At 47.0% G+C, this 12,426-nt stretch overlaps 1 protein-coding gene across 13 annotated transcripts in view; it reads right to left on the reverse strand.

The window, feature by feature from the left end:
• The window catches only part of LIMCH1 (LIM and calponin homology domains 1), a 347,525-nt gene extending 341,320 nt beyond the window's left edge, over positions 1 to 6,205 (reverse strand). For 7 of the 13 annotated variants that reach the window (XM_043438432.1, XM_043438427.1, XM_043438433.1 and 4 more), the window contains exon 1: positions 5,988 to 6,205. In XM_043438432.1, the coding sequence (XP_043294367.1) occupies positions 5,988 to 6,083 (96 nt within the window). In that variant the 5' untranslated portion in view covers positions 6,084 to 6,205. The remainder of the gene's footprint in view (positions 1 to 5,987) is intronic. The other 6 variants (XM_043438434.1, XM_043438431.1, XM_043438441.1 and 3 more) reach the window with 4 other exon arrangements.
• Positions 6,206 to 12,426: the final 6,221 nt, after the last annotated feature.

Here is a 12,426-nt window from a genome sequence, read left to right on the forward strand (position 1 = left end):
TAGATCACCAACAAGGACCTGTGCAGCACAGGGAACTATACTCAATATCTTGTAATAACCAATGACAGAAGAGAGTGTAAAAAAAGAACATGCATATGTATAACTGAATCATGTTACTGCAGAACAGAAACTAACGCAAGATTGTAAATCAACTATATTTCAATTAAAAAATATTTTAGAAAGATAATAAGGACTACAACGTCAGGCAGCCTGAGTTTGGAATCCTAACTCTAACCAGAACTTCCTGACGAGGTGAACCTAGGCAAGACTCCTAATTCCTGGAAGCCTCAATGTCTTCAACTGCAGATTTTGGGTATCTGGGTGCAAATACTTGTAGATATTTTTAAAAGATGCTTCAATTAAAGTTCTAGTTTTGCCATTTACTTGTAACTTTGGGCAAGACATTTTCTCACCTGTGAGTGGGGATAATAACAGTACTTACTTAGAAGGGATTAATGCCTACCTTGACTTTTTTACTCTGTCCCTGACATAGAGTAAGCACTCAAAAAATAGCAACTTTTATCATCATGAGCATCGGTTTCACCACCATCATTACCATGTTAACCCGAGCTATGACATTTTTAAGTTTCAGAATAGTCCAAAGCAAAAAGAGAAGCTGCCAGGCCAATTTCCAGGGGCTGCCTGGTCCCACCTGGCACTGCCTGCCACAGAATCGCTGGCCAGATGTCTGCATCATGGTTCCATTGTCATACATCCGCAGAGAGCCGGGGGCCCAGAGAACCAGTTCCTGGGGACACAGGCCCCACCCCACTGCTTTTTGGTGGCCAGAGCTCAGTCTGCTCATCTGGAGCTGGCCTGATGCAAACTTGGTTTCCAGGGAGATGCTGGGGCCAGAGAAGCCAGCTCCGCCTCCCACTCCACTTCCCCTTTCCCCAAATCTGTGGGACCTCACTGTTCTCCTACCCTGCGATAGCACTGTGTCATAGCAGCCCTTGTGTACAAACAAGCCAGACCATTTACATGTCACTGTGAGAATGGCGCCGCCTGCTCTCATTTCCATATCTATTCAGACCACTACTCTGCTCCTGATCCAGCCAGAAAAGTTTTTCTTCCTCTTCCCTGGCTCTCCGTGCCAAGCAGAGAACCGTATGCAATGTTAAATCTTTGTTGTAAAAAGGATGTAAGAGTCATCAAGTCCCAACAGAGAAGGAGAATTAGGATGACTGTATAACTTATGACATATGGTCATTGACCATTACATTGCAAATGTCATGCTGCTGGCCACCAAATGCTACATCCTCTCATAGGCTACACATAAATTCTCCCACTGCCAAACAACACAACTGTTTTCAGTCTTGGAGAGCTAAGGTACCCTCAGTGCTTTGAATCTTCAAAATCAGGTCCCAGTTGAATCAGAAAACAATTCTGTGTGAGCAGGGGGGGAAATGACCCAAAATGAAGAACTGATCCCTTCCAGCCCTAGTTCCGACTTATGTGAAATATGGATTAGGTCACAAATGAGATTATATTCAGCACCAAGCCCCACAGGCATGTCACGATTAAAGTTAAAGGAGTCCAGAAACGTCTCAAGTTGAGAAGTAAGGCTGAGCTGGGTTGAAATTTCCAACCCCTCCTTAAAGGCCTGGCAACTTGTTCCAGGTCACAACTGAACCCAAGCTGAAGTGACATCTGTTTCTCCAGTAAGTATTTGGCATTGTAGAGAATAACTGCAGATTAGAACAGATAAATATTGTTGTGGGCTGAGAGGCAAAGGTCAGGAGGGGAACTAAGAAAATTCAAATAATTGACCTGCTAACAAAGCCCTGTAACTTAACAAATACCATCATGGGCGGTGGGGGTGGGGGGCAGCGGGAGAAAGAGGAAAAAGAAGTGAGGAAGCAGGAAGGAAAATAAATGGGTGACTTATTCTTTTTCTAGAGGGCGTTGACACAACTTCAGTGAACAAAACACTGCTATACTGGAGATGACCATTCAGACAACTACCGTTTGTATAACGATTTAATGTTGGATTGTCTTCAAGAGGAGAACTGAGCATTCTGCTTGGAGTCTAATAACAAAGACTTTAAAGGCATTAAACTTATATAGTCGACATAATATTGAGGAATAATTTTCCAAGCCTCATTGGACCATCAGAGTCATCTTATCAGCAGATGTTACTGGTTCTCCTCTGAAGCCTCAATCTCACTTAGCACAAGTTAGAATAACACACAGCACCTACTTAACTTTGAGACCAGGTATCCGGCGTTCATAAGGTAAGACAATAGAATGAGATGGGTAGATAACGGAATTCTATTTCTTACACTAAAAACTCAGGGTTCTAAAGATTTTCTTTAAACTCAACTGCAGTTGGTGTTAACAATAGGAACAATAATGATAGTAATAACAGCAGCATTTATAAAGAGAGCAGTGGGTGATGGTAGTAGGATTCTTATAGCAATGATAGGAGGATGTTAATAGCAGGAGTGATGTCATGGCAACAATAATAACAACTTTTACTTATGCAGCACTTCCTAAAAGCCAGGTACTAGTCTAAGCATCTTAAATGTTATTAACTTATTTCATTCTCACAGCACACCTTTCAGATAGGTAATCTATTATTAGTACCCGTTTTACAGCCGCTTTCAACAATATCTCTGTTACTTTTCCAGAGCTAGCTTTCAGAGAAACGATTTAGAACCAAAAGGAGAGGAAGCACAGCCTTGTAATGTGACACAGCCAGAAGGCAATACACCTAGGATGCCAACCGAGGCTGCCCAGCCCCAAAGCCTGACCTCTAACCACTGCGCTGCACTTGCTGCCACTTTGCTTAGGAAGATCTGCTAGAAAAGGAATGTGCAAGGAATTTAGACCCCTGCCTGCTGGAAGCCAGAGTTAAAGCTTGAAGTTTGCTGTTTCCTTCTGGAGTCTCCCTAATGCCACATTAAGACACGTAGCCTGCTCCGACAGCTATAAAAAGTCACTCCAAGTGTTAGGGAACTATTCCCACTTCCCTCCACCCCACCCCCACCCCACGCCTATGACCTCCATTGAGGCCTTCACCTTTGCCAGCCAAGGCAGAGGCTAGGGTGGGGTGAGGCTGGGGCATGGTTCCCAGGCCACCGTTTCCTGCCCAGTAACACAGCCCTCAAATAGCCAAGGCTGCAGGCCGAGAAATTCCTCACTAACAAGTTATCTCCTGGAGCTTGTTCCCTGAGCCTTTATTAAGAATGAACAGTTTTCAAGCCAATCCTTGACTTAAGGAAGACCAGGGACTGAAGAGAAGAGACAAGCTGCAAAGTTTGTTTATTAACCTGCAACACCCAAGGGAACATTTTTTTGAAAGGGTGAAATTCCTGACTACTCAAAAGGAAAAAAAAAAAAAAGCCTGTGGGAAATTTAATCACCAGCTGAACAGAAGTGAAAAACAAAGCCCTACCAATGAGGATGTTGCCAGAGACAATGGGGCCCCTAAAGGAGATGCAATTGTCTTGAGATAACAGTCCCCCTGGGAATTCAGCTCACACTAAATACTACATTATTGCTATATTAGCTGAGGAATCTTTGTTCACTGGGCAACTGGGCGCAGAACCATCAGTTACTGCCGCTGGGTTCCCCTCGCTTTGCAGACAGGGCATTTACATTTCAAGAGGAACCTCCGGGAAGGAAGAAAGGCGGTCTCTACCTCTCTGGAGCAAGCACCTTTTTATACAGCCTGGGAGGGGAAGCGCTCCTTTCCTTGAAACCCAACTCCGCGATTGAAAGGAGATAGGCCGCTTCAATAATGCACAGGCACAAAGCCACGGCCGCTTCATCCTAAAGCCACGCACTGCCCGCTGCGGCTTTCACATTCTTGAGCTGGTAGATCTGGTGAAGCATCAAGAACAATGCCCAACTGTCTATAGGGCCCGATGGGGCTCAGCTTTCTTAAGGAAGCCCTTCTTTTTTAAAATAATCTATGGAACCAGGACAAGAGCAGATATTCTGCACCGCATAATATTTAGCTTGAAATATACCACCACTTAAAAACAGACTGACCTGGATGGAAAATGTTTTAGATCATGACCTAGGGGAGGAGCTACAGTACTATATGGGCTTCCCTGGGGGCTTGGTGGTAAAGAATCTACCCGCAGATGCAGCGCAGGTTCGATCCCTGGGTCAGGAAGATTCCCTGGAGAAGGAAATGACAACCCACTCCAGGATTCTTGTCTGGGAAATCCCATGGACAGAGGAACCTGGCGGGCTAGAGTTCATGGGGTTGCAAAGAGATGGTCATGACTGAGTGACTAAACAGCAGCATAGTACTACTATATACCTAGGTCAAAATTCACAGAGTGTGCAGTGAAGAAGTATACACTCTCCTGTGTGTAACTATACCAAAATACATTGTTTTTTCAAGTACAGTATGTCCGTGTTACAATTAAGGAAATTGGGAACAAACCACTTGCCTTCAAGAACTGTAATGTGTTCCGCTCTTACCCCTCCCTTCATCACCACCCACATCAAAAATCTCTCCTGAGAATTTTAAAGTTCAACAACAAGAAAAACACAATTCTCCAACTCTCAACCAAGCCAGTGACTACCAATGCTTCCTGGATGTCCTGTGAACCCAAGGATGAAGCACAGAGAAAACACCTGTCACAGGCCAAGCTGTGCCAGCCACACATCCCAGACAAGAGTCACAGTCTTTTTCTCATCTGGGCATGAGCCATCAAATTATGAGAGACAGGCTTGGGGCTTAGAGCAACAGAGCTTTGAGTTGATTCTTCTGTGTTTGTTTGTTTTGACCCTATTTTTAAATAAATCTTTCTAAACTCTGCCTAACACTCTTGCTCGCTTGAAACAGCTTAACCTGGTAAGGTGCAGGCCTCTGGCTGGAGCATTAGAGCAGCATTAAGCGGTTTTCCCAGGCAGTTCAGCAGATTTCAATCTGTCCAACCGCGTCGAGATGTGCGGTGCCGCCGGGGGGACCGTCTGAGTAATAACAGGCTTCACCATTACCGAATCATGACTTAGCGGTACATTTCTTGCTTTAAACTACCAGGGAGGGTGAGCTGCCCCTCCCTGAGGAAGACAGGGTCAAATCAGTCTCTCACTAAGCTTCAAGAAAGGCGGCCTGCCGAAACCGAGGCTCACTGCATGGATCATAGGGGGTCACCTTTACCCCTCGCGTCCTCCAAGCGTCCTAAGCCCCGCAAGACACGGCATTTCGGGAGCGCGGGGCCACCAAGCTGCGTCTACAGATAGATATCGAGAATCAGGATCGGCCAGCGAGCGCTTTCTGGACTCAGCCAGCCGAGAGCTCCAGTGATTTCCCTGGCCTGCCACCGAGCCATTTAAGAAGTGAAATACGCCAACGGGGCCGGGAACCGGCACCTCCGGGACGGAGAGGGGCCTGCCAATGGATGGGCCACATCTATGCAGATGGTGCATTCGCAGGTGGGTCTTGCAGGCTCCGGGCCCTGTGTGCTTGTGCCAGCCTCACACCCTGACCCGGTGCCAGGAACACAGCCAGAGGCTCCGGTGGGCGTGCGATTCCGTGAGACATTAACAACTCCGCTCCGGAAGGACGGGGAGGGGGGCTCGGGGCGGAGGTAGGACGGGGAGCAGGACCGCCGACATGCGGCGTCCCCAGGACTCCGGGGGCTCCCGCTTGATGCGCCTCTGCGGCGCTTCTGCTAGCACTGCGCTTCCCCGGGCAGCGCCTGGAAGCGGCAGAAGCTGAGATTTGCGCGACTGGAGGGCAGGAGGGATGGAAGCGCAGGGCACTGCTTCCCGCCCCCGACACGCACAGCTAGACCGCAGTGTCCTCCCTGCGCGCCCACCCTCGCCCGAGACTCCAGCGCAAAGCGCCCGGGGGTGGCCGCTCGCTCGAGGCCCTGCTGGCTGACCCGGAGCAGCCGGGAAAAGAAAGCGGGGGGTGGGGGAGTAGGGGAGGCGAGACCCGACCTGTCGTCCCGGTGTGTGCGGATCGGCGGCTTCGCGCTGCCCCGGCCAGGCCGCCCGCCCGCCCGCCGCGGGTTACCTACCTCGATCCACTTCTGCGCCTCGGAGAAGGCGGGCTCGGGGGGCGGCTCGGGCTGCAGGGGCTGGAGAGCTTCCAGACCGAGAACGGGACAAGCCATTTGCGAAGCCCCGCGTCCACTCGAGAGCCGGGCCGCCGGGATGAGGACGGCCGCCGCCGCCGCCGCCGCAGGAGCGCGCTCCCCGCCCCTTCCCGCCCGCCCGCCCGCCCGCTCTCCTCCCCGGCCGCCCCGCCCCCGCGCGGCGCAGGTCCCGGAGGAGCGCCGCGCTGCCGCCGACCACGCCGCCGCAGCTGTTCCCCGCGCCGCCCGACCCGGCCGCGCAGTGTGTCCCCGCGGGAGCGAGCTCCCCGGCGCCGGGAGCTCCCTCTCCGCCCCACCCCGCCCCACCTCCTCTGCGGGCGCCGCACCAGCCCCTCCCGGGCGGGGGTGTCAGCCACCGACTAAAAATAACCGAGAGTGAGCACCGTGCCTCCCTCCCCTGCCCGCAACGCGACCCGGAGAGGGATTCGGCCAGCCGCCCCGCACGGCCCCGCGCCCCGCCGGCTGCGGAGGGGCCGGCAGGTCGGGCGGCACCTGGGAGACGCGCGGCCAGCGCGGCGCACGCGTCCCCGGGGAGCCCGCGCTGCCGCAGCCGGGCAGTGGCCGCCCGCACCTGCCGCACCCCGCGCCAACCCCGGCTACGGAAGTGGGGGGAAGAGGGGCAGCCCGCTGACCCCGTGGCAGGGATGTTCAGTCCCCTGATCGTTCTGTAAGATAAAGAAGACAAACGATCCTTTATAAACCTTTGTCTCTCCAGGCAAGTTACCTGTGCTGATTGATTTAATTCATCTTTATTGTGCACCTACTATGTGTTGGGACCACAAGGATGAAAAAAGAGAAGGGAAGGCAGGGGCTAGGTGGGAAGAGGAAGAACTGGGAAGTCTTGGCGCTCAAAATAATTACATTCTAGAGGAAATGGGATAAAAAAGAAGATAATGGTGGAGAGTGATACATGCTAAACAGATAAAAGAGGAGAAGATCAACTATGACCTGGGAAGAGGGTATTGCTAACTGCAGATTGCCTCTCCACCTTCACCCGGGAGGCTGACCTGTGGTCCAGGCTCTGCTAAAGGGAGGGAGGGCAGGAGGTCTGCAGACTGGAGGAGAGGGCCATGGGGATGGTTTAGGTACCTCTTACTGCAGAAGGCTAGGGGATTGGCTGCTCTGCTCCACTCTGAGGAAGGTTGCAAAGCTGGGGCCCCTCCTTGGGTTCTCTGACGGTCTGTCTCCTCTTGTTGCACTCCACTTCCCCAGGCCCACTTCCCCATCTCATTCTGGTGTCTGGCCTGCCCACTCCCTGTTAATTGTCTCTTTTATTTATTTAGCTGCGTGAGGGTCTTAGTTCCAGCAGGCAAGATCTTTGATCTTCGCTGGGGTCATGTGAGCCCTTTAGTTGCACTATATTGGATCTAGTTCCCTGACCAGGGATGGAACCCTGGCCCCTTGCATTTGGAGCACAAAGTCTTAGCCGCTGGACCGCCAGGGAAGTCCCTAATGGTCTCAATAAACTCTTCTCAGCCACCTTTATTTGAGCATGCCTTCTGTTTTGCACGAGAACCCGGCTGACAACCAAGGAAGGTTTTTCTGTCAAGATGACATGATGAGGTGACATGAATGAGAAAGACGTTAGCCGTGCAAAAACCTGGAGAAACGGGTCCAGACAGGTGCAGAGGCCTTCAGATGGAAAGAAGTTTGGTGGAGGTCATAGGCCCACAGAAGACCAGTGTGACTGGAGTGTGTTGAGGAAAGAATCAGGCAGAAAAAACAGCATGGGAGAGACGGGTGAGAAGCAGGGTGTCAGACCACGGTGGACAGAGCAAGAAGTCCATGGGTGTCTCCGCAGCCAAGTGTCCTCCCTGTTCAGAGTCCAGGTTTCTTCTTTGTCCAATTCTGCTGCTGTAACAGGGGGATGGAACGAAAAAGCAGGCCTGAAATTCTACTCTTACTGGCTTTGGAGTCAGACAGGCTTCGGTTTATTTACTTTTAGAACACTTATATGGTGCTTGAATTGTGCCAGGCACTGTTTTAAGTGCATTACAAATAATTGACTAATTCATTCCCTATTCCAACCCTGTGAGATAGACTATTACCATTCCTAGGAAAAAACCAGGGGACAAAGATGGGTGTCACACAGCTGGTGAGCAGTGAAGCCCTGATTCAAGCCCAGACAGCCTGGCGCCAGACCTGCTCTTAACTGCACACCAAGCAGCCTTACCAGTCCCAGTCCACGCTCTGCCGCTGACAACACGTGCCTCAGTTTCCTCATCGCAGATGAGGTTGGCATGGCAACATTTCAGCAAATCATTGTGAGGAGCAAACAGAAGTTCTGAATGTGAAAGAACCAAAACCATGCCCGGCATATAATTAGGACTCAGCAAAAGCCAGCTGACCAGAAAGAACGGGAGGGAGGAGAAATTACAAAAAAGAGTGAAAACGGCAAGCAGAGGAAAAGGGTTAGTAAAATACGGTCAGAAGGTGACCTTGTCTCCACGAAGAAACATGGTGAAGTGAATAATTGAGAAAATGACCCAGCACACTGATACGAAACGCCACTTTAGGCAGATGCCACTGCATGGAGTGACTAGGCGTTGAGAAAGCCCCTTGACCCAAATGACATAGCTGAATCCATGGACAACAAGCATTAGGAGTAAATCCACCATATCTCTGAAGTATCTGCTATCAAACTTGGTATTCAGACTAGAGCATGTTTTTTTTTCTTTCAGTGAAAATACTTTTTAAGTCTTTTAAGGTTTGTAATCAAGAAGTAACATTTGTTTTTCCTGAACTCTGTTACCAATAACAAAGTCAGGTAAGTTACCAAAGGACTTTAAGGACTTAAAACCATAATGGAATTCAAACCTAGTTCCATTATCAATAGTACTTACAAATTATTGCTAAGCACCTACTATGTGTAAGAGATTGTACTAGCATCAAATGAATCCACAAAGGGATTTCATTTCTGTATAGTCTGTTTTTCATATATAAAAGTAATATGTGCCAGTTGGAAAAAAAATCTGAAAAATATAATGAAGAAAACTAATCTGGAAGAAACCCTACAATTCAGAAATCATTGCCACCATTTTGGTGATGTGAAGCAACATTTCATCAGGAAAAAAAAAAAACTGTTAAACAATATACTGTATAATAAATGCCAAATTAGGGATATAAGGTATTTGAAGAGCATGGATTTTTGGTGGGGGAACAGATTTCTTAAAGTATCATTCACGCACCATACAATCCACCCACTTAGAGTGTATAGTTCAGTGTTTTTTAGGTATATTCACAGAGTTGTGCAACTGTCACCACATTAATTTTGGAGCACTTTAATCCCTCTAAAAAGAAACCGCATACCCTTTAGCAGTCATATGCCTAAACTTCCATGCTCCCAAGACCTGGCAACCACTAATCCACTTTCTGTACCTATAATATTGATTATTCTGGAAATTTCAAATAAATGGAATCATACAATATGTGGTCCTTTGTGTGTGGCTTCTTTCACTTGGCAGAATGTTTTCAGGATTCATCCATGTGGCATGTATCGGTACTTCATTCCTTTATAAGGACAAATATTAGGTTGATGAAAAAGTAATTGGGGTTTCAGACTGTGAATTTTAAATCATTATAACTAGGCTCAAACACATCTTTATTAATCAAAATAGGAATGATTACAATCAACACATTTTTGCCAATGAGAAATAAGTAATTTTATTCCCATAGCATAAAAAGTTTGTGTTTCAGGATTCCATGAACTCTTAGAAAGCATTTTCTGCCTCCTGCTGGTTGTGGAAGCATTTTCCCTGCAAAAAGTTGCTGAGATGCTTGAAGTAGTGATAGTCAGTTGACAAGAAGTCAGGTGAATATGGCAGATGAGGCAAAAGTTCATCGCCCAATTCGGTCAACTTTTGAAGCATTGGTTGTGCGACGTGCGGTTAGTCGTTGTCATGGAAAAGAATAGGGCTCTTTCTGTTGACCAGTGCTGGCTGCAAGCATTGCAGTTTTTGGTGCATCTTTTCAGTTTGCTGAACATACTTCTCAGATGTAATGGTTTCACCAGGATTCAGAAAGCTGCAGAGGATCAGATGGGTGGTAGACCACCAGTGCCCTTGACCTTTTTGGGGGCAAGTTTGGCTTTGGGCAGTGCTTTGGGGCTTCTTCTTGGTCCAGCCACTAAGCTGGTGGTCAAAGTGTATAAAATACACTTTGTCACACATCACAATCTGATCATGAAATGGTTTGTTGTTGTTCCATAGAATAAGAGAAGATGACACTTCAAAATGATGATTATTTTTGATTTGCAGTCAGCTCATGAGACACCCACTTATCAAGCTTTTTCACCTTTCCAGTTTACTTCAAATGCCGAACAACCATGGAATGGTCAATGTTGAGTTCTTTGACAACTTTTCATGTAGTTGCAAGAGGATCAGCTTGGATGATCCGCTCAATTAATTGGTCATTGTCAACTTCCCATGGCTCACCACTGCGCTCCTCGTCTTCAAGGCTCTCATCTCCTTGGCAAGACTTCTGGAACCATCACTGCACTATACGCTTGTTAGCAGTTGCTGGGCCAAATGCATTGTTGATGTTGCAAGTTGTATCCACTGCTTTATGACCTATCTCGAACTTGAATAAAAAGATTGCTCAAATTTGCTTTTTGTCTAACATCATCTCCATAGTCTAAAATAAATATAAAATAAACATCAAGTAATATCATTAGCAAAAAATACATAATGCAAGAAAGTTAAAATAGCTCAGGCGTGTCTGACTCTTTGGGACCCCATGGAATATACAGTCTGTGGAATTCTCCAGGCCAGAATACTGGAGTGGGTGGCCTTTCCCTTCTCCAGGGGATTTTCCAAGGGATCTTCCCAGGGATCGAACCCAGGTCTCCCACATTGCAGGTGGATTCTTTACCAGTTAAGTCACAAGGAAAGCCCATAATGCAAGAAATGCACATTAAAATTATGTATAACATAATCACATTTAGTTAAGAAAGTATTACAACATCAAACCCAGAGTTCAACAATGCAAAACCGTAATTACTTTTGCACCAATGTACTAATATGCCATTGTATGGCTATACCATATTTTATATATCCATTCATCAGTTGATAGGTCCTTGGGTTGTTTCCATGTTTTGGTTATTATGAATAATGCTTCTGTAAACATTCATGTATACGTTTTTGTGTGGACATATGTTTTCATTCCTCTTGGGCATATGCCAGGAAGCAGAATTGCTGGGTTATTTGATAACTCTGTGTTTAAACTTTTTGGTAAACTACTGACTGTTTTCCAAAGTAGCTGCACCATTTTACATTCCCACTAGAAGTGTAAAAAAGGTTTTCCACTTTTTCTACCTCCTTGTTAACACTTGTCATTTTCCAACTTTTTGATTACAGGGACTCTAGAGGGTGTGACGAAGAAGGCAATGGTGCCCCACTCCAGTACTCTTGCCTGGAAAATCCCATGGACGGAGGAGCCTGGTAGGCTGCAGTCCATGGGGTCATGAAGAGTCGGACATGACTGGGCGACTTCACTTTCACTTTTCACTTTCAGGAGCTGGAAAATGAAATGGCAACCCACTCCAGTGTTCTTTCCTGGAAACTCCCATGGACAGAGGAGCCTGGTGGTCTGCCGTCTATGGGGTCGCACAGAGTCAGACACGACTGAAGTGACTTAGCAGCAGCAGAGGGTGTGAAGTGGTATCTCACTGTGGTTTTAATTTGCATTTCCCTGATGACTAATGATGTTAAGCATCTTTTCTTGTACATAATGGCCATTTGGACATCTTCTCAGAAGAAATGTCTATTCAGATCTTTGTCTTTTTGTAAATTGAGTCATTTCTCTTTTTACTATTGAGTTATGAGTTCTTCATATATTTTAAGTAGGAGCCCCTTATTAACTATATGATTTGCAAATATTTTCTCCCATTCTGTGTGTTAATATTTCACTTTCTTGAAGCTGTCCTTGAAAGCCCCAATTTTTTTTAATTTTGACAAAGGCCAATGCATCTATTTTTTCTCTTTGGTTGTTTGTGCTTTTAGTGTCATATCTAAGAAGCATTGCCTAATCCAAGGTCACAAAGATTTATGCCTGTGTTTTCTTCTAATAGTTTTATAGTCGTCATTCTTACATTTAGATACTTAATCCATTTTTAGTTATTCTTTGTAAGAGCATGGGTTTTGAGGTTGAACTTAGTATGACAGTCTGGGTCTTCTGAGAAGCAGAGGCAAGATGGAATTTAAAGTGCAAGAATTTTATTAGGGAAACGACTGTGAGAGAAAATGATAGAAAAGCAGTCAGAGCACAATACAAGTCTGACCTGAGAGAAGAGAGGGACCGGAAGGTCAGGTAGAAGCATTGTCGCAGCTGCCTTTCAGCGAGGCCATCAGAAGATCCATGAACC

The sequence above is a fragment of the Cervus canadensis genome, chromosome 19, assembly GCF_019320065.1.
Source record: "Cervus canadensis isolate Bull #8, Minnesota chromosome 19, ASM1932006v1, whole genome shotgun sequence".
Taxonomy (NCBI): domain Eukaryota; kingdom Metazoa; phylum Chordata; class Mammalia; order Artiodactyla; family Cervidae; genus Cervus; species Cervus canadensis.